This window comes from Phallusia mammillata, chromosome 6, assembly GCF_965637545.1.
Source record: "Phallusia mammillata chromosome 6, kaPhaMamm4.hap1.1, whole genome shotgun sequence".
Lineage (NCBI taxonomy): Eukaryota > Metazoa > Chordata > Ascidiacea > Phlebobranchia > Ascidiidae > Phallusia > Phallusia mammillata.
The window spans coordinates 19,463,924-19,483,424 of record NC_137257.1 but is presented as its reverse complement, the minus strand read 5'-3'; the positions used below and the strand labels follow the sequence as shown (position 1 = coordinate 19,483,424).

Genomic DNA, 19,501 nt, shown 5'->3' with positions numbered 1-19,501 from the left:
GCAACTTACACTGCAGCGCTTGGAATAATTTGCGAGCTATCGGCCACACAGAGACGACAGATGTTGCGGATTTCTTTACCAATCATCCGCATTTTTTCGAAGTTGATCAAACCGTCAACAATCGTATCGTTGCCTGAAAAATGTTAACATTATTGCCTACATGAACATCATCTAAAAAGGCTTATGGAAACAAAGTCAATCGTCGACAAGTCACAATTCAAGATACAGCACCTGAAAGGTATTAGAGCGCACTGCTGATATTTATGATTGTGCACGAAAAAAGAATCTGGTCTTGTACGATTGTTACAATATCCGCCTGTTTTTCGTTTGTAGCAGAATGACATGAACCAGATAATATTAGAAGCAGTAAATTATACAATCACCTTCGTAGCGTATTAAATTAGGCACAGTTGTTTTTGTTTTTAAAACGCCTGTTTTGCTTAAATTGTTGTAAAAAAGCATTACTTGCATGTTTTCCTTTTATGTTTTTTTAAGCACATTTAGGTAAGAAACACCAATAAACAGAGCTCCAGCAAAGAAAACAACAAATTTAAAAGTCAAAGTCAAGTTAAGTCAGATTTTGTTTGCATTACCACTTCATCAAATTTGTTATTGATGAACGGTTTGGTGGGCACTCGATACAAAACCGCAAAACTTACCCAGATGTAAAAAATACAGATCTTTCTTGACCACAGGGATGTATGGAATAACTGGTGGTTGAGAAATGTAATCGTTAAGCAGTGTTCTGTATTTAGACATGTTACGCGAAGGGTCCATCAGAGCCTGTAGTTCCTCAAAGAGGCGCGTGCTTTTTGCTGGAACCTTCTCCCAAGTCTGTTTCATTCGGGAAACGGCCCGATAACCAAGACCACTGCGCAATGATGAGAAAAATGTGTTACTTGGGAATTGAACGCAATGGTTTTGGAGCTAGGCCATAAATGGAAATCGGTGATAGATGTACAAACACTGTTTTGTCAGGTAGTATCTCTTTAGTGGCCGTATAATATGGAAACCGGAATGTTTCCAATTTTGGAATTTAGAAACGGTATCTAAGTTTGTATAGCGCAGTGGTTTCCTGACTGTGGGTCATGGCTAAGCAGTGGATCATATCGTGATGAGAATTTGTTGCATAATATGATTAAATAGGCTGCAGAAATCGCTGTTTTACAACTGGGCAGCATGTTATGAGCATAAAATTTTACTAGCCAGATTATGGTCGGGAACCCAGCCTTAAAAACGGCATGCTGAATAATTTGCTATACAGATTTGATTCTATCCCTAGCAGAAAAAATGGATACAGTACGTGTATTACATTCCTTAAAGTCGGCGGTATGTGTTATACTTGTTACCATGACCAATTGTGGATTTCTTGTTTATAGGAGAAAATGCATAAACTACCTTATACATCAACACACTAACACACTGCTTTTAGCTAAACAAACTACTTGGAAGTTAAAAGCCATAATTATGATAAAATAGTTATGATCGTTTACGGCCATAAACAGCAATAGATAACAATGAAGTTTTTTTTATACAACTGGATTTACCAAAAGCAAAAAAGAATAGGCAAACAAAACGGATTTAAGCCATGTACATTGTCATACATTGAACATAATACTGCCATTGGTTTATGTGTTAGGAAAAATAACTAATTACGATTACTATACCTGACAAGTGCGAAAGTTGAATTGAGGTTTTTGATGATTTTGCAATGTTGTGCAATCTTGATGAAATGTTTGATAATCTTGGAACGTTGAATCAGGTTCGGTTCTTTGCATATCGTTGTCACAACCCAGAACAGTTCGCGATTCACGAGTTCTAAAAACAAAAAAAAAACGGCTGATGACACAACAGCTGGATCAAATCCCTAAAGCTGACATTGAGTCAGTCAGTGTTGGTAAAATATTAAAGGGCATTTTTTTCAACTGAAACCGCAGACCACACATGGTTTAAAGGCAATATTATACGCTGCAATACCCAGGACGTAGCTAGTCATTTGACCCACAGCTGCTTGTGTTGAAAGTCAAGTTTACAAAAATCTCGCCCAAGCAATACAGGGCTTCCTAAATAAATCCCTCTCTGATACCTTTGGTTATATATTAGAATTGCGTGTAAAGACCGGTTTTACATTTTTTGAAAGAAACTTGTTTGAAACAATGAAAATATACGTGATGCAAAAAAGGTATTCTATTTTTGTTTATTATAGATAAAAAGTAATTTCATTTTTAGCATTGGGATGTTATAAAAAATGATTTCAATTTTAAGAATGTCTCAAACTTACGGCATCGGTCACTTATTTCAAGTAATACGATAAGTTTGAAGAGCAAAACTTTTTGAACAAAACAGGCCCCTTGGGGTAGAACTTGCTAGACTGGGTACATAAAGGCGTGACACTTTTAAACGGATTATTCTTAAAAAGGGCTGCCACTCAAGATAGAAAAAAGTCACAACACAGCAACGTTTACAGCAAACAATAATTTCGTGCACCCCTAGAGTTAATCCTACAGCTACAACGGCTAAAAACACGAAAAAACAACCTATTCTTAGTTCAATGACCCTGCGTGTAACCGGTGTGTGTACGAAATAAATACGGTCTAGACACGGCCGGGTAAAAATGTAAGGAGTCGGTACTAGACGTGTTGTGATAAGAGAGTGAAGTGAATATGCAGGATTAGGTTGTAAAGAGAAACGGGCTCACTGCTGGATAGGCAAAAGGTTGAATGCAAACATTTCACAGCGATTAGTTAAGTTAACACATTGATAACAAATCGCAAATTGAAAACCTAAATATATATTTTACAATGTAAGTTATGACATTGTGTCTGATTCGCCTGAGAGAGCGGGCAACGTTATTAAAATATGAAAACATTGTAAAATGTGTTTTGGCTTCAAAAATACAATAAAAGTATGATTTTCTTGAACAACATTAAAAGCATTCGTATAGGAACGGTTTTGTTGGTGCAGCAATTTCCATTTTTTCTTTGTTGCAACCGATCTGTTTCATAAATTTAACAATCTCGTGCAAGCCGACGTATAAATACCCCTATTTGGTAACTAGAAACTGACTACTGTTCACGGATTTTGAAAACCAAATTGGCAGAGTAACATTATGATATTGGAAACAAACCTTCAAAATCTTTGAACTGAGTCAACTCTGCATCGAGATGGAAAAGATCTTCAATAAAGTTTGTGGGTTGAGTTTGTTGAAACATTTTGTAATCCTCCCTTGTCAGGTGAAGTGCGACCTAAAACCAAAATCGCTTTTAAACTTATGTTGCCAATTGATAAAGTATAGTGTACTTGAAGCATAGGTTTTAACTTCTCTTTTATTTACCCCTAGGAAGAAATTAATAACATAACTGTTCAGCGTTTTAAGTTTCTTTACCATGCTAAAAACAGACACCTACAAAATGATTTACTTTAAAATTTCCGATTATAACAATACAATGTGTGCCATTGATGTACTATGTGACTAACACAGATATCAAAGCCTTTTTTGTCAACTGGCTTTGCAGTAATGCAATGTAAGTATAATTTACCCACCTAAAATTGCGGAAAATAGGACTTTGAAAAAAAAATATGGCAAAGGATATTTTTACAAGCGTGAACGTACCTCGAAACAGTTGAGATCAAGAAAAGAGAAGTTGGCTTCCTTTAAAAGTTCTGGAATATTCTCGTCGGGAAGCAACTGTTCGCTGTTCATCGTGTTTTTGAGGTAATACCTGTGGTTTGGAAAACTCATGTAAAACACGATCACGCATTTTGAAATCAAATACACGATTGCATTATAACTTCTTTAAACTTTGAACACCCTGATGGCATGTGCATTCGCGGAACCGTTTGAACAATAAAGTGTGTTGCTTTTTACGTCTATTCGGGCCGTTATTTTCCTCATTATACTTCAGACATTATTTTTCATTAAAAAGTATTTGAGAATCTCAAAGAACTTTCTTCGAAAATTTGGTGTTTTTGAAACGCTCAAGCCAAGGATTAGAACCACGGGTTTATTTATTGCCAAACAATAACGATTTTTTCGATTGGAATAGAAAATTAAGGTTTTCATGTTTACCTGGAACCCAGCGGAATATTGGCTAACTTTGCCAGAGGGTCTGGAAGCTTTGATTGTTTCACAAATTTTTCGCCCTGAACTGAAACCTAAAAATAAGAGGAAACACAAATTACTAGTAGATAATCCACAGTACATGGTTTTGTTTGTAGCGTGAAAAAAAAGGACCACAAGTTGCTTAAAACATACGGTTCAGTAGCAACAAAAAGTTTTGCACCCACATAGTAGTAGATAATAGTATATTTCTAAACTAGAAGGGTGGCTTAGCACATTTTGCCATTGTATGTACACTTTAAACAAAACCTTAATATATTTCCTGCACTTAATTTATAATGGGTCCCATATTAGCCACTGTCTTTGATAACCTTAGATTTGTCTGCAGACAGAATACATAACCCAAGACCATGCAGAATGAAAACATGGCAACGCTTAGTGGTCTGTAGCCAGTGTTAAATTGGACTTCCTTTGTATGTAAAGCACTTCTATCGAAGCTTATGTCAAGCGTGATTTGAGACAGTATTTGCTAAGCCGTGTAATTTATTGTAAAAAAATCCCACAGGAAAACCGCATTGTCGGTTATATTGAAACCGAAACGGTTTAGCCTTTGGGTTGTAGATTCCCCCTAATTGAAACACATGTATTTTAATAGGTTATCAATAACGGAAAATGTTCAAAATAGCACATGGATTTATTGCAGCAGGCCATGACCTTACCTTGTACAGAGCGTAATTTTCTACGTCGTCTATAATCCCATATTCTTTGCACGCATGTACAACTGCGTCTCCGGCCGTTGTATCGCGGTTTACACACACAAAGCGATGAGTTTGGTCGGCTCTGTATACCTTGATTACATCCTCTGGAACTTCTACACATAAAAACTGAATGTAAGGAGATGGTATCACCAAAAAAACGTTTTCATATGACCGACTGAAGAGGCATTTTAGTTAAAAAAACGCATCTCTGATAGAAATCTATACCAGCTAAAATATACAATAACGTGGCGTGAGGTGTGCAACATTTCATGGAATGTTAAAACCCCAAAACAACACTATTTCCCAGAAGTGTTGTCATATCCAATTGCCATAAGGCGTACAAAATCTCCTTTTTCCGTTTGTAGCGATTACGTCATAATTTACCTACCACCTATTAAGCAACAGACAAAGAAAAATAATCCATTTTCCCTAAAATCCAGAGCGTTTAAAACCGTGTTCGGCGTCCACCAGAAGATCAACCTGCCTACATTTACCTGACAAAGCACCCATTTCGTAAGCGGCTGGATCAAGCAAGTCAGGGTTGCTTAAGCTAACTGTTGAGGAATGGAAGAACGAACGGGGTCCGTCGATTGTAGCCGAACCCGACATATAACGAGGTCTGGACTGAGGTCCTAGCATCGAATCGTCCACTGAAACCTGTTCGACCCCACTGTGTTTGTGTAGGTGTCCGTGTGTAGGCGTACGTGTGTTGTTCATAGTGTAGTAAGAGTAGATTTTAATAGTGGAGTTTCGCAAGGTTTTTGGAACAAGACAAAATGGGAGAGGTTTTCGTAAGGTTTTATGTTGGGTGGGTGATAGAAGGAAACAGGCATATGTGTGCATGCGAATGTTCGTGTAGTTGGTGAATTTTTTTTGTGAAATGAAAATGTTTGTGTGGGAAAAAACAACATGCATATGGTTAGATTCAATCACCAGTAGTAATGCAGTTAATAACACGGCAGAAGACTACAATAGTAAGTTTGCATTGCTACAGATGCCAATTTGGACTTCAAATATGCTTTTTCACGTAACAATGCAAAACATCACCATTGTAGATAAACCAAGTTTAATTGCAATTACTTTTTTTCTGCTTAAATGTTAGAATATTTTAACACAGCATTTCAAAACATGTTATTCTTGACTTTTTTCAGAATTAAATACAGTTTTACCTTTAATGACATAAGATAAAGTTTTTAACAAGTGCAACACCAATGTTTAAAACACACCAAATAATGCAACAAAATTTCGCTACAAAATTGCATGCAGTAAATAAAAGTATCATGTATCTGGCATCTAAGCATGCACTAAATTACACTATTCAAGCTTCATGCTGCAAATGGGAATATGGCAAACAAACCACCAAGGCGACAGTTGATGGAAATGCAAATTATTGAAATGCAATTACTTTGTGAAAAATGGTGAAAATTTTACTGTGAATCTTGACAAAATGTGTTTAATGCATTCTAAGATGTACATTATGCATTTGAATGACTGACCAGGTGAAGGAAATGTAATAAAAAGTGAAAAAATTTCATTGATCTTAGTTGTCTCGTCATAAAAGGTGTTGACTTGTAAACTGTAACCACTCTATCATTCCCCCTTATGTATGTTTTTTTATGTCAATTTGTGTATGCTTGGTATAACGTTTTGTGGGACACCCAATTTTTAAAATCTTTCAGTTTGCATTATAGAGCAAAAATAAATCACAGACAATCTGCAACCAAAATAAAATGAAAGAACAAAAGTACTGCTGCTTGGCAACTAAAAGTCTTTTTTCCAACAAAAATGAAAATAATGGCAGCAAATTAGAAACCCAATTGCTGCAATCTTGGTTATTTAACGGAGACTTACTGTCTGGCCATATAGTCGGAAAAGTTATTGTCTTTCCGAAACATTTTCTTAAGTTTACCCTTGGCACGACCCAAGGTTCCACCTAAAAATCGCAATCAAGTTGATGCTTGCTATTTTCAAATATCATTTTGTTTTGCCATTTAACACAAACAGTAGCCTATTTTGCATACAATACAAGCACAATATGATTAATATACCAGCATTAAATGGCAATAGCGGCAGGAATTAGGAAGTGTGCATGGACATCTGAAACATCCTTCAAAAGCAACTACACTACGTTCAAAAATTGTTAGCATATTAGCTACAACTACATTACAAGCGGACAGTGACAAACAACAGTGACAAAAAGTTAACACACACACACAATGTGACAAAGTGTTTTTTAACTTACTCAGTACTCAACATCTTGGGAAGTACATTAAACTTGGAGATAAACCGTTTGGTTTTCTCGCTCAGAGAACCACCTACGTGTGTTCAAAAGTGGTGTTTTAGATATCTTTGTATTTTAGCCAGTTATTTAGTAATTTCTTTTTTTGAAATTTTTTACACTGTTTCATACAACATACACATTTCTTTTGGTTTAAAGATGTAGCTCGATAGAGAAATGTTGTTATTTTGGCATTATAAAACTAGTTAACATTTGATGTAATAACTTGCAAGGACTATTTTCAGAAAAAAATGTGAGAACTAAATAATGTGAATCAAGGGATTGCCTGATACAACAATGCGTTTGTCAGTTTGGCAACCCGCTGTGTTTTTTTAAGATTTCCTGATAGGTCAATTTATACCACAAAGGGTATCACATCAGTAAGCCACAACCTTTGAAGCACAATGCACTATATTTAGAATCTAACCACAAACATTGCAATAGGAAGTACAATATAGGCATTGCAGCTACTCAATAAACTACCATCACCTCTATCAAAAATCCCTCCACACTATTCAAAACCAAGCAAATTAACTGAAACTACTTCGCCATAACTGCAACTTACGACATGAATACATTGAGATAGTTAGGGAAACTTGATATCTTGTTAAGCAAACTCAATTTGCGAGTCTTAGTTCCCGGGACAGATGCTACAAAGAATTATAAATTGCTAAATTCATTGTTGACCTTAAATATAGGTCAAAAAATACAGTAAACCTTGGTTAATCCAAAGCCATGTGGACCAAAAAAATTGTGGTTCCAGTCTTACCACATTACAAATCATTTGCACCTCAGGTTCTGTCTAAATCACATAAAGTTCCAAATTAACCGGCGCTTACTGTAGTTTAAAACATAAAAGGTGTGTGCAGTATGTGCCAAATAAGGGTAGTAGAACATACAATTTAAGCCTATAGTTGTTGGTTTTACAAAGTCGTGAACAGAATAATACTTTTTGACAAGTTATAGAACTTCACCTTTGCGATGTTTTGTGTCAAAGGTGTCAGACCCGTCATTTGGCAGCATCGTTAATGACATCCTGCCAGCACGATTGCCTGGCGCGTGTGGCATTTTGTCATCTCCTTTGCCCTTTTTCTTCTTATGGGGGTTACTGAGTTCTTCAACCATTTGTTTAAAAGCTGTACATCAAAAATTGTAATAGTGTTAAATCTTTATACAACTTGAAAGGTGGTTTTCCTATATATTCCATTATATATATTTTATGTCCAATTGACTGATCATACACATCCTTGACCTACACACATATATTTTTGTCCATTTTTTCTGTATAACGAGAAAACATTCAGGAAAGAGTACTTGAAACATATTAAAATTTACTGACATGTCAGTTAGTTATCCAAAGTTGATCCTCCCACAGTCATCTTTTTGTCAGCAAATTAACAACAAAAATATTGAAAAAAATCATCTTTTTAAATCTTATTTTTCATTGTAAAGGTTAAGTGTAACCTCTTATAAGAAATACACCTTGTTTTATACTGTGGCGTGAAAGTGAAAAATGATTGTAAACTTACGGAAAAGGCTTGTTTTTAATGTCATGTTGAGCTCTGTGTTTTTGTTTAATATCACATGCGCTTTTTCTTTGCTCAATTTCTCGAAGTTTTGTCCGTTTACTTCCATGAGAAGGTCACCTGCACACAAAAACAACAAAGTTGAAAATACTTTCCAACTGAGGTTATAAATTACAATCTCAACCAAAATACAAACAATAAAAAAAATGACAAACACACAAACAACAGAATAGGTTTTAGAAAAAAATATAAAGAATTTATCGTTTAAAATATTTTGACAAGAAACAGACAAGACATCATATGTAAAATCATTGACAAATGACATAAGAATTGTCGTATTGCTATTTTTTACAAATACATTGGCTTGTCTGTTTTGTAGAAATAATAGGAAAAGGTACTCAAAAGTGATATTTTCTGTACCTCTTTTGACACCTTTTTCTTCAGCAGAGGAGCCTTCCTTGACCTTATCGATGTAAATGGGAAAATTGTTTTCGCTTCCACCGATAATTTCAAAGCCAAGATCAACTTCGTTTGACTGTCTTGTCTAAAAAAAAAAACATGCATACTTTGTTTCAAAAAATGCAGAATTTTGGTACAGTGCACACATTCCAACAGTCAAAAACAGGTTAAAATATGTCCGCTTTATAAAATTTAGTAAAAACATAATATAGAAAGGGAAAAAACACATTTCATCTTCAGGATTGCAATAAAGACCCTAAAATCTAGATAAAACTTGCAAATAAAAATTTGTGTTAAAGTTTAAGAGGAAATTTGTGCATTTCCTCAAAGTCAAATTTTCAATTGAATCTGCAACAAAACCATCGATACAACATTGTGAGTAAAGAGAAAACGCAACAACCATTTCCCGCTCTCCAGGAAGTAAACTTGAAGATTAACACGAAGCAGATTGTTGACCTCCAATAACAGGAAACAGTAGAGGATTGGCGGGGATTACTAGGAGACAGAAACACAACTGAAACAAGAACTTACTATGGAGACTGTTCTTGGTTTTGCTTTGGCGTTGCATGCGATGTTGAAGAGCATCATTTCGCCTTGTAATTGATGCTGATGCAGTTTGCCTTCAAACTTTTCGAGCAGGGCCATCATTCGCCAATCGCATTCGAAGTCGTTGAAATGATTGTTCACCCATAGTAATATGACTCTGATAACCTGAAAGTTTTCACATAAAATTGAAAAATGTGATACAACCAACCTAGAGTTGTTTCAGTAGCTTTCAGTTGATGTTCTTGAAAAAGGAAAAATCAGAAAAAAATCAATATAATATCCTTCAAAAAAACTATTTTTGAAAATATACCAACATGATTTGAAGACCTTTTTAACCAAATCTAAGCCCTCCCACCAACGTTAACTTCAGGTTAAAAACCAGGTTACAAAGATATTCAAAATCATATTGGTAGAGTTCAAAAAATAACATTAACAGGAATGTTTTTGGTCACTGCAATACAGAAAAAGTCAAAAGTTCACTGCAGGAAAATGTACACATTAGGTCATTTAAAGGTGTTACTAATCCAACAGTGACAGGTAGAAATGTCATAAGTTCATCTTACGGTGCTATACTGTCACTATTTCCGTTCACTACACAGATTCTTATTATGTTTACATGATTTACAATGGAAAGTGGTTGGGTCAGAAATCTGATATCACTATACACGTGTCATGAGGTGATTGGTTGCATCAAGTAAACACATGGGAATAGTTGGATACCTAAAAGGGCCTAGTGTTCATATTATAATTTCAAAAGCATAGTGTTTACCATTTGCCTATATGCTTAGGTTAACTAAATGTAGAAAACCATAAAACTCATCAGACAATTTAAAAACACTTACAATGTGCTAATATGTTTAGACAAACTAACCGTAGAAAAACAAAAAAATTAACAAGACAATTTAAAAACTTTTATACCAAAAACAGCTACCAGAGTTCTTAAAATCAGAATTGTTTTTCCAAATAGTAAAATAGCCACATGAAGTGCATCAAATTGGAACAATTTTAACAAGCAAACTGATCAGTATAGCAATAATAAAAATTTAAAACTTGGTTTACCTTATCACGAAACATGGTGTTATCGAACCATTCTAAAAGTTTGCTGCAAATTTTTCGTGGTTCATTTCCAAAAGCTCTATATGTAAGTAAAAAGTCATCAGTGTATGTTGCATCTATCGTGTTGTCCTCCAATAAATGATGTAGCAGGCTATCAGCATTGCCCTGATAAAGAAAACAACATTGCTTTTATTCAACAATACTGTTTTAACTCAAGTTCTTTTGAATCACTGTAATACAATGTAGCTGTCTTTCTGGTCTCCTTAAAGTTAAAAGAAAGAAAGAATGTTATCTCAGGATAGAAGTAAATCAATAGGTTCAACTAACTCATCTTAAACAAAAAAGTTTACCTAAAAAGCATGTTGCAAAAAAGAGGCAAGGCTTAGAATGTATAGTAAACCTTAGTTAAACCGGATCTTTGCATAATTTGCACAAAACTCGAGGTATAAATGACTTCTAATGTGGTACAACTTTAACTAATTGATTTCGGTTAATCAGGATCTTGGCCTAATCCAGACAATTTCTTGGTCCCAAGGGGTCCATATTAAACAATGTTTACAGAATATAGAAACTTGAAGATCAGAAACACTGGTATAGACATTACTTAATGATGAACCAAAACAATACCCTAATCAAAAAAGTGACTCAATGCTGAAATTAAACAATGGATGATGAGAAATTGCTCATGTGATGAATATAGACACTTACTCGAATGACAATATTGCCTTTTTTGGCACCGCCATCAAATTCTCGTTTTTCCTTCACCATTACAATCTGGCCACTCTCATCTGTGATATTTTGAATGTTTTCTTGTCCTTGGTGAAGAACGTCGTAATATTCTTGTTGTGCAATGCAAAGGAACTAAGAAAAAGCAATTTTTGAATTCAGTTGTTTTAGAAACGCAAAGGAGCTTACCAAAAAAAAATAAAAAATTCAAATTGTAATTATATTTCCAGTTAAATTTGTAACAATTAATAAGCAGCGAAGTATTTTAGTTTGGCAAGTGTTATCCAGACAGGCTCTGTATTTCAAAACAATATAATCAAGACAAAACAGTAAATCAGCGTTTCTGTGAAATTGAACACCATGTATACAAACAGTAGCCTGGTTTGTATACTTTTTAGAGCGAGCATGAGACAGCATAACATGTCTTCATTACATACAGCTTAGGTTGTATGTAGTTCAATTCTTTTTCATTGTTTTGATCCCTTGCAGTTAATTTTGCACAAAATCAGTACAAAAAAATGAAAAATAATACAGCACCTCATAGGCAGTTATATATGTCTGATGCTAATTTTTGTAACTAGAAAACAGGAACATACAGCAATTTAAACAAAGTCTTAAAATGAAAAATACACCACATTTTTTTAAACCTTTTAATTTTGCATCAGTACAAAAATAAAAAAGTACAGCATCTAATATGTGTATGCAGTTATCTCAACCAGTTTTGCAAGTGTGTTTTGGGTTGTCATGAAGTATCATTACCTGACAGTCGTCGCAGCATGTGTACATGACACCTTTGTGGTTTTGTGACTGCAAGGTGGCTTCAACCCCGAAGCTGTCACCCATAACCAGCTCTGTATCGCTACTTCCATCTTTTGTTTTCACCTGAACTTGTCCGTTGATTATCACAGACCACGAATCAAGCTGCAGATCAAGTGGTGCAGATTAGATATAGCAGCACAGGAAAATCAAAATTGCTTACATGCACAAAAAGGGTTTATATGTTGCAAAAAAGGTCAACATACTCAAACTTTAATTCTATGCTTACAGTACAATTTGAAACAAATTATGTACTTTAAAAGCACAGGCATTGCACTTTACAATAACATCACAATTATTTTTTCATTTATAAATTTTGATCATTCATCTGACAAGTAAAATCACTAAAATAGCTTTATATTGTGTCAACTCTCAAATGTTTACTTACCAGTTCATCATCCTTAAGAACAACTGTGCCAGCTTTTTCCACCCATGCAAAAACCATGACTTTGCAAAGAGCTCTTCTGATAGGCTCGGTCATGTTTGAAAACGCACGCAGGCTCTTGGTAAATTCCAGCAGAATTTCTAAACATGAATAATGAATTGTTTTCAATTGCGCTTTTCTGACACAGCGAAGTTTGCATGAGCAATTAAACAGACGTTGGAAACCCATAACAGTTAAAAAATGACCTGCTTGTAAAATGAAAATTTACCCCTATTTCATGTTAAAGGGTAGTGAAAAAATCAGCTTAGCTTGTTAAAACAATATAACATAAAATTCAAAAAATATACAACCAGTATATTACTCTTACCAAGATCATCTCCATTTCGGTCAGCTATGTCCTTTTTGAGAACTTCAATCACAAGATCTTTGATGACAATGGATGAGGTGGAATGTAGAGAAATAGAATCATCCTCATCAATGTCTGGTTCTTCCATATCTTCTTCACCATCATCCTGCAAAAAAGCATGCTGATAAAACTTTTAACCCAGGTTTACTGTATTTCCAAAGATCTATTGGTGTACACCTCATGTAATCGAGACACAGTGTAACAGTTTCACAAACTTAAAAATTGGGCAAAAAACAGGATTCAGTTAATCTGGATCTTTGACTAATTCCAGCAAAATATGAGGTGCAAAAGATTTGTAATGTGGTAAGGCTTAGACTAACCGACATCAGTTAATCTTTTTTGGTCCAAATGGGTCTGGATTAACCCTTATTTGTGGTAATTTAATCAAAGCATCTTCAACAATTGGTAAATAAAACAAATTGACGTAGTTTACCATAAAAAATAAATCATTGTGATCACAATAAGCCACTCAAAAGAATTCTTTATCTACAATGTAGTGTAATTGTCAATAAAGCTGAGTTAAACTAAAAACATCCTGCAAAGTTATACTGATGCAAGGTCAATTATAAGGAAATGTGACCATACTGACAAATATCCTTAACATAAACAAGTTTCATGTTAACGAAACAGGAAGTATGACTATTTGTTTTCGATGTACCATGAATAGATAACTTGGAAATCTTACACACTGCTGATAAAATGACTTGGCTTACAAACATAAACAGGACAAAAGTAACAAATCCTTTTGTAATTTCCTAAAAAGCAACATCAAGCAAACTAAACTTGTAACATTTGTGTAAAACTTACAATGTCTTTTGAAAAGCTGGATTGTGAAATATCGTCTCGCATTGTAACTTGTCCATTTGCAGCTTTGTGCAAGTTTGTTGCCATAGCTTGGTGCATCGGGGAGCTGTGTAACGACTAAAATGACAGTTCATTTTATTGAATGCAATGCAAATGCAGTAGCAGTTGATTACCAAAAAAGTGCAAGGAAACAGATTTAAAGGATTAATATAATTGACTTCAACCTTGCTTTACCACTTTGTTGCATTACTCCAGAAAGTAAAGTTCAATTATATTACATCATTTTGAGAAAATTTTTAAAAACAAATTACCAGTTTGAGGAAAAAAACACAGAAATATCAAACAGTAAAATATGATGGGCCTACAAAATCCGATTAACTTATTGTTGCAATCAACAGTTTGAAAAAAACAAAAACCAACAAGGTACATTACTTACTTCAGAAGATGTGGAATCCACTTCAATTACACTGTCTAATGTACTTGACGCAGAATTTGAGCTGCTATGGCGAAAAGCGTGAGGTCTTGTCGTTATTCCACCGCTATGTAAAGTCATATCTGGGTAGTCAATCTGTAAAATGACAAGTGTATTAGACAAAATATTTCATATGTAATAAAGTTTCTACATCTTGAAACACAACACATTTAATCTAGCATTCCTAGTGTCCTAAAACAGTCTAAATTGAATTTAAAAACATTCTGAACTAAAAAAAAACAGTGTTTACATGCCAAGTAACCCTCATGACTGGGACCAGTGCCAGATATCTATTTTGGAAATCTCCGCAAAAAAAGGCCAGCAGTGCCTTGGCAACAAGAAGGTGAGGCTTAACACTTTATCAGATAAGGACGACATCCAAGAAGAGACTAAGGCCCTCAGGCATTTTATTGCTGTCAAGGATGTCATGGCGATAAGAACAGCAATGCCAGGTCAAGCTGATGAGTGAGATCAACAAGCTTTGGTGCCGATTTTTCAATCACAAACTTATAGCCCACACTTCCGTATTCACAAAAAGAGAGCTAATTACAAAAAAGAGAGTAGAAGGGTATATGATTCATTGTCTATGTTTTCAGGTGATGCATCATTCATGAACCTGGGCAGCCTTTTTTAAGGCACTTTCTCACATCTTTATGCAAGGTTCAGTACAGCAGTGCTGTTCATAAACATATGGTGTTTTGTATCGAGATAAAGCAAATGTGTAAAATATTACAAACTAAATGCAACAAATATTTTAGGCAAATGGTACATAATTATGTACTCAAACAACACAACTGATTATAATCAAACAAAACATAAATAAAATATACTTACAGCTATCATTTCCGATGGTTCAAGGACAAGGCATTGACAACCTCTGCGTTTGGTACCAGGAATTTGTTTACCAAAGCTGCAATACAAAAAGAAGCCAATTAAATTGCTGAAGGATAGAACCTACCACAATTCACATCGCAATAAACACAGTCCCCATTGGGACAAAATCGACAAATGATAAATAGTGATATCCCTCTGGATATATTTCTCAATCCAGTGTAAGAATGCTTTCCCATTAAGCTAAATGCTTGGAGTGGTATGAATGAATATGACGGTAAAACTGACTGACATTGCCTTCAATCACCATGCTGCAATTCCCCCAAAAAATAACTTTATTGGATTACAACAACGTTTTTCAGCTTGCGTTTTTCTAAGGTATCTCTTGAAATCTAACAATGACATGAAAAGTAGTGACTGCAAATTTACAGTTGCATGCAATCAACTGAAACACCTCCCTTTTACACTGCATTCTGCGCAAATGTGCGTAAGATGGATCGAAAAAAGATGCTGTGGCAACATTAGAAGCCGGCGAAAAAACACCACCGTTGCGTCAATTCCTGGACGTGGTGTTGATGGTATGAAAACAATAGTGCAATGATAACATGATTAATAGTTTCATTCCTGTGTGGGTATGCGTGCGTAAGACTGGGTTTTTGCACCTTTCCTCGTTTTCGGTGGCCATATCATAAGATCCACGCCGCTTGGCTACCATTTCCAACACAGAAGATATCATACTCGTAAGTTTGCTACAGCCTGCTCATTAAGGTGTTACATGCCATAAACTGGCGATTTCTGAAAGAATACCAAAATACTAAAACTCAAAACCGCCCTTGGCGACGGAACATCGTCATAAGAAACACAACGTGTCTAAAGCAAGTCGGTTTCAGCACCGCAAACTTGCCTTTAAACAAAAAAATTCCACACGGACCTTTAGCGAAAGTTAGTAAGTCCGTCTCGGTAAACGTTGTTAAATTTAAGACTGTATGATCCGCAGGTGCAATATAGGTCGACTGAGCGAAATATACCTCAACCTTCGCACAAAACTATAGAAATTTGAAACTGCAAGTCAGAAAGCAATGAACTGGTCGCTCTCCCATGCTTCCTGCAGCAATACGATAACCCGTTAAAAGCGATTCCCAGTTCTTGCATCGCAACTAGACCGTTTATAAGCTTTTTAGACGTTTGTTTAACAAAAGATACGACCTTGCTATGTATAGGCACCACGAAACGTTAAAATTTACATGTAACATGAAATAGCAAACTTCTCAAAAAATAGCAATGCCCGATTGCAGGTTTCTTTCTTTAACTGCTGCTTAATAACAGAACTCGCGTAAGTGAAACAAACTGGTCTTGCGTCTGCTTGCCAAGCACATAGGAGAACCGACCATCAAGTGGGACTTAAGTATCGATGGTAAACATGGACATCAAAGTTTTTAGACTGCTCAGATGCGACGCTCGTCATGTACTTAAGTAAGCTATTCTTATCAAACTTTTCGAGTTTTTCAGTCTGGTGTAGTTTGGGTGACACTGAAAACTGTACGTTATTTAAACATATGCTGTAGTTACCTAAATCTGCCAAAATCAAATTTTACCCCATTTTAGTGAAAACTTTATAATAATGAAATACTAAATGCCTTTCTTTCAAATTTGCACTAATCAGGCTTCCAGTAAATTCTCAGCAACAAGACTAGCATACCTTTTCTGAGCAATCTAAAACTGTTGCTGCCTAAACTTGCCTCCGTTCCCAGCACAGTTTAAGTACCTAAAAACTCCGGATAATGCGTTTACTGTACCCTACTCTGTTTACCGCAAAATTTAGCAGGCTTTAGTGGCTAGATACAGGATTCCGCGGCGTGCTTTCTAGCGAAAGACTCGTTGTTGTTCGCTGGCGCCTAATCGCTGTTCGCTTTGTAACCCAGAGGCGATATTCTCGAGTGTCAAAAGCATTTAATTGTCGAGTGGCGCAGAAGCAGCGATTTACAACAATGCACAAGACGCCAGCCAACCAGTGGTGCTCCGTCAAGCCTTACCTCGAACTTGCTGTCAAATGCAACGACGCGACGCACATAATTAAATTACTGTATACCGCACGAATTCAAACTCACGTTCATGACCTATACAGGCTAAGTTCACAGCCAAGCCTTGTCAAAACTTAATAAGTCAAATATGATGTGTACTGTACTGTATGAATAGTAACTTAGTCAAAATAATCAATCAAATTCTAAACAATTCTTTGAAATGAATTGAATTATAAGCACCTCAAAGTCGAAGAAACTTAAAATTCCGGATTATTGGTGCAGCATACCTTACCTAACAACTTTTCATTCGAAGTACTGCTGCATCTGTTGTACTGCTCTACACAACTTCCGTGTTTCAAACAACCCAACTTAGTACGTACGTCTTGGCTGTAGTGATTTAATAAACAAACAGACTGGTATACGTACACTAAAAATGACTCGTTTCTAAAAACAGACACACTAAGATATACTGATTCATAACGCTATCTTACTGATACAATAGACAGCAATGAATAACGTTTAGTATATACAGGCGTAATACGTCCCTTAAACAGTAACAAAGGTGTTATAAGATAGTTTATCTTTTGCATCAATTTTGCTTGAAACTTGGTAATAAGATAATGCAGTTAGATTTGACCGCTGATAGTAACAACAACTTCTATCTGTACAGCCTAGGGGCCCTAACTGAACCTTCTACGTAAATTAACTGTAATTGCACACACATAAAGTCGACGAAATTTCCATGACAAGAGCAGGTCTACGGGTCATGGAAATGACCGCACGCTTAGAGTAGGCTAGGGCAGACAGGGTTAAAATGATAAACCTATGATGCGTCCGTTGATTTATAACTTTAGCGAGCTGTTGCTACACAATAACTGCAGTTCACACTTTTTTACAGTAGAACCAATAGAAAAGCTCTCTCTACAAAGGCTTAAAAACACATGAAAATCTGTTTGGTGTTTATACTATCATGAAGAAAAATTATATGATCTAATAACAACGCAGAATTTTTCGGTATGGAGGTTTAACCTCATTAAGTTCAAGTTATAAATAGGGTCAGGACAGCGCACACTTCCCTTGGACGTCACAAGTGTATATCACGACCAGGTATTCGTCACGTGACAAAAAAAACTGCGCTTACGTCAGCACGTTCCAACACACAGGGGAAGTTAAACAACAATAGCGGACATGCATTCCTTACATTCGCGCTGGGATGCATCATTCTACCTCCCTACCTGCCCGACACCACTATTTAGGCGGTTTATCGTATCAAATTCTACCACAGGAAGATCTGTGCACTGCGTAAAACTGAAATTAAGTCAAATTCGGAGACCGCGATAAGCCGGTATTATGCAGCACGCTGATATGTCAAAACATCTGACACATAAAGTTCAAATACTCCAGAATTATAACTTTTTGACGATTAACATCAACTAAGATACGCAATTCAGTATGGGGTGTGTATTCGAACGATAAACTTTGGTTTCAGAATGAACACATTATTGCCGTAACTTCGTTGTGGTAAGTTTCACGGCATTGACTCGAGTTTTTCTAATTGAAACTAGACCAACTAAACTATCTAAGGATAACCCAAAACCGTTTTTACACCTTCATTGCAATTGCAACGTGCAGCAATTGCTGAGGACGTTATGCTGATGCTTATCTTGGTGGTAAGGAAATCAGAATTTAGCGTAACTTTCGGAGATGAGCCGTGTGCGATTAGATGGCATATCTTAATGAAGCGAAAACAATGCTACACAGCTTTATGGCACATTGTTCCATAGCGAAAGCGCGCAAAGAATGGATTCCTTCCGCAACGAGATAAAACCGACTTCCTAGTAAAAAACGTCAGCACTGTCAGGGCGAATGTCACTCACAGGGCAGAGGACTGTTTCGAGTGGCGTTACGAAGTCTCACTTTCTACTTCCTTCGCTTTGCTGAGAATTTGAAAAGCTTTTCTCGCCACCCGCAAGCGATTAGAGATCTAAATTTAGAGACGTTTTGGTCCACTGATTTGCCTAAACGTAAGTTAGTTCCACCAAAGAGCCTGTTATTATTACTGTACTGTCTGAGTTTTAATAATTAATGTCAGATTCGACACTTTACACACAAATGTGCACAATTCAAGTAAGTCAGTTCGTAACTGAACGTTTACAAGGCTAAGTGGTCGATACAAAAAATGTTCACTCTCAACAGACAAGTTAAAACATTCACATGCTACATTTAATTGCAGGCGTTCATTTTAGGCGGCAACCATTTTCATTCATCCTACGCAATATGCTCTTAGCAATTTGCCTCTTCGCTGAGGCTCTAAGCCTAGCTTTGGATCTTCACACGAAACCTGGCAAATTCCACGC

The 19,501-nt window shown here is 35.9% G+C and overlaps 1 protein-coding gene across 4 annotated transcripts in view; it reads right to left on the bottom strand.

The window, feature by feature from the left end:
• Window positions 1–19,501, bottom strand: part of LOC145234801 (rap guanine nucleotide exchange factor 6-like) — a 49,302-nt gene that overhangs the window by 13,136 nt on the left and 16,665 nt on the right. Inside the window, exons 4-24 of one of the 4 annotated variants that reach the window (XM_080099539.1) lie at window positions 15,127–15,202; window positions 14,257–14,388; window positions 13,824–13,937; window positions 12,978–13,122; window positions 12,614–12,750; window positions 12,169–12,330; window positions 11,392–11,544; window positions 10,687–10,848; window positions 9,613–9,792; window positions 9,043–9,166; window positions 8,626–8,742; window positions 8,071–8,232; window positions 7,662–7,746; window positions 5,313–5,488; window positions 4,780–4,931; window positions 4,070–4,155; window positions 3,614–3,722; window positions 3,128–3,245; window positions 1,668–1,818; window positions 660–871; window positions 10–133 (exon numbers count right to left, since the gene is read on the bottom strand). In XM_080099539.1, coding sequence (XP_079955665.1) covers window positions 10–133; window positions 660–871; window positions 1,668–1,818; window positions 3,128–3,245; window positions 3,614–3,722; window positions 4,070–4,155; window positions 4,780–4,931; window positions 5,313–5,488; window positions 7,662–7,746; window positions 8,071–8,232; window positions 8,626–8,742; window positions 9,043–9,166; window positions 9,613–9,792; window positions 10,687–10,848; window positions 11,392–11,544; window positions 12,169–12,330; window positions 12,614–12,750; window positions 12,978–13,122; window positions 13,824–13,937; window positions 14,257–14,388; window positions 15,127–15,202 — 2,877 coding nt within the window. Of the gene's footprint in view, window positions 1–9; window positions 134–659; window positions 872–1,667; window positions 1,819–3,127; window positions 3,246–3,613; window positions 3,723–4,069; window positions 4,156–4,779; window positions 4,932–5,312; window positions 5,489–6,669; window positions 6,752–7,060; window positions 7,134–7,661; window positions 7,747–8,070; window positions 8,233–8,625; window positions 8,743–9,042; window positions 9,167–9,612; window positions 9,793–10,686; window positions 10,849–11,391; window positions 11,545–12,168; window positions 12,331–12,613; window positions 12,751–12,977; window positions 13,123–13,823; window positions 13,938–14,256; window positions 14,389–15,126; window positions 15,203–19,501 lie in introns of all 4 variants that reach the window. The other 3 variants (XM_080099541.1, XM_080099540.1, XM_080099542.1) reach the window with 3 other exon arrangements.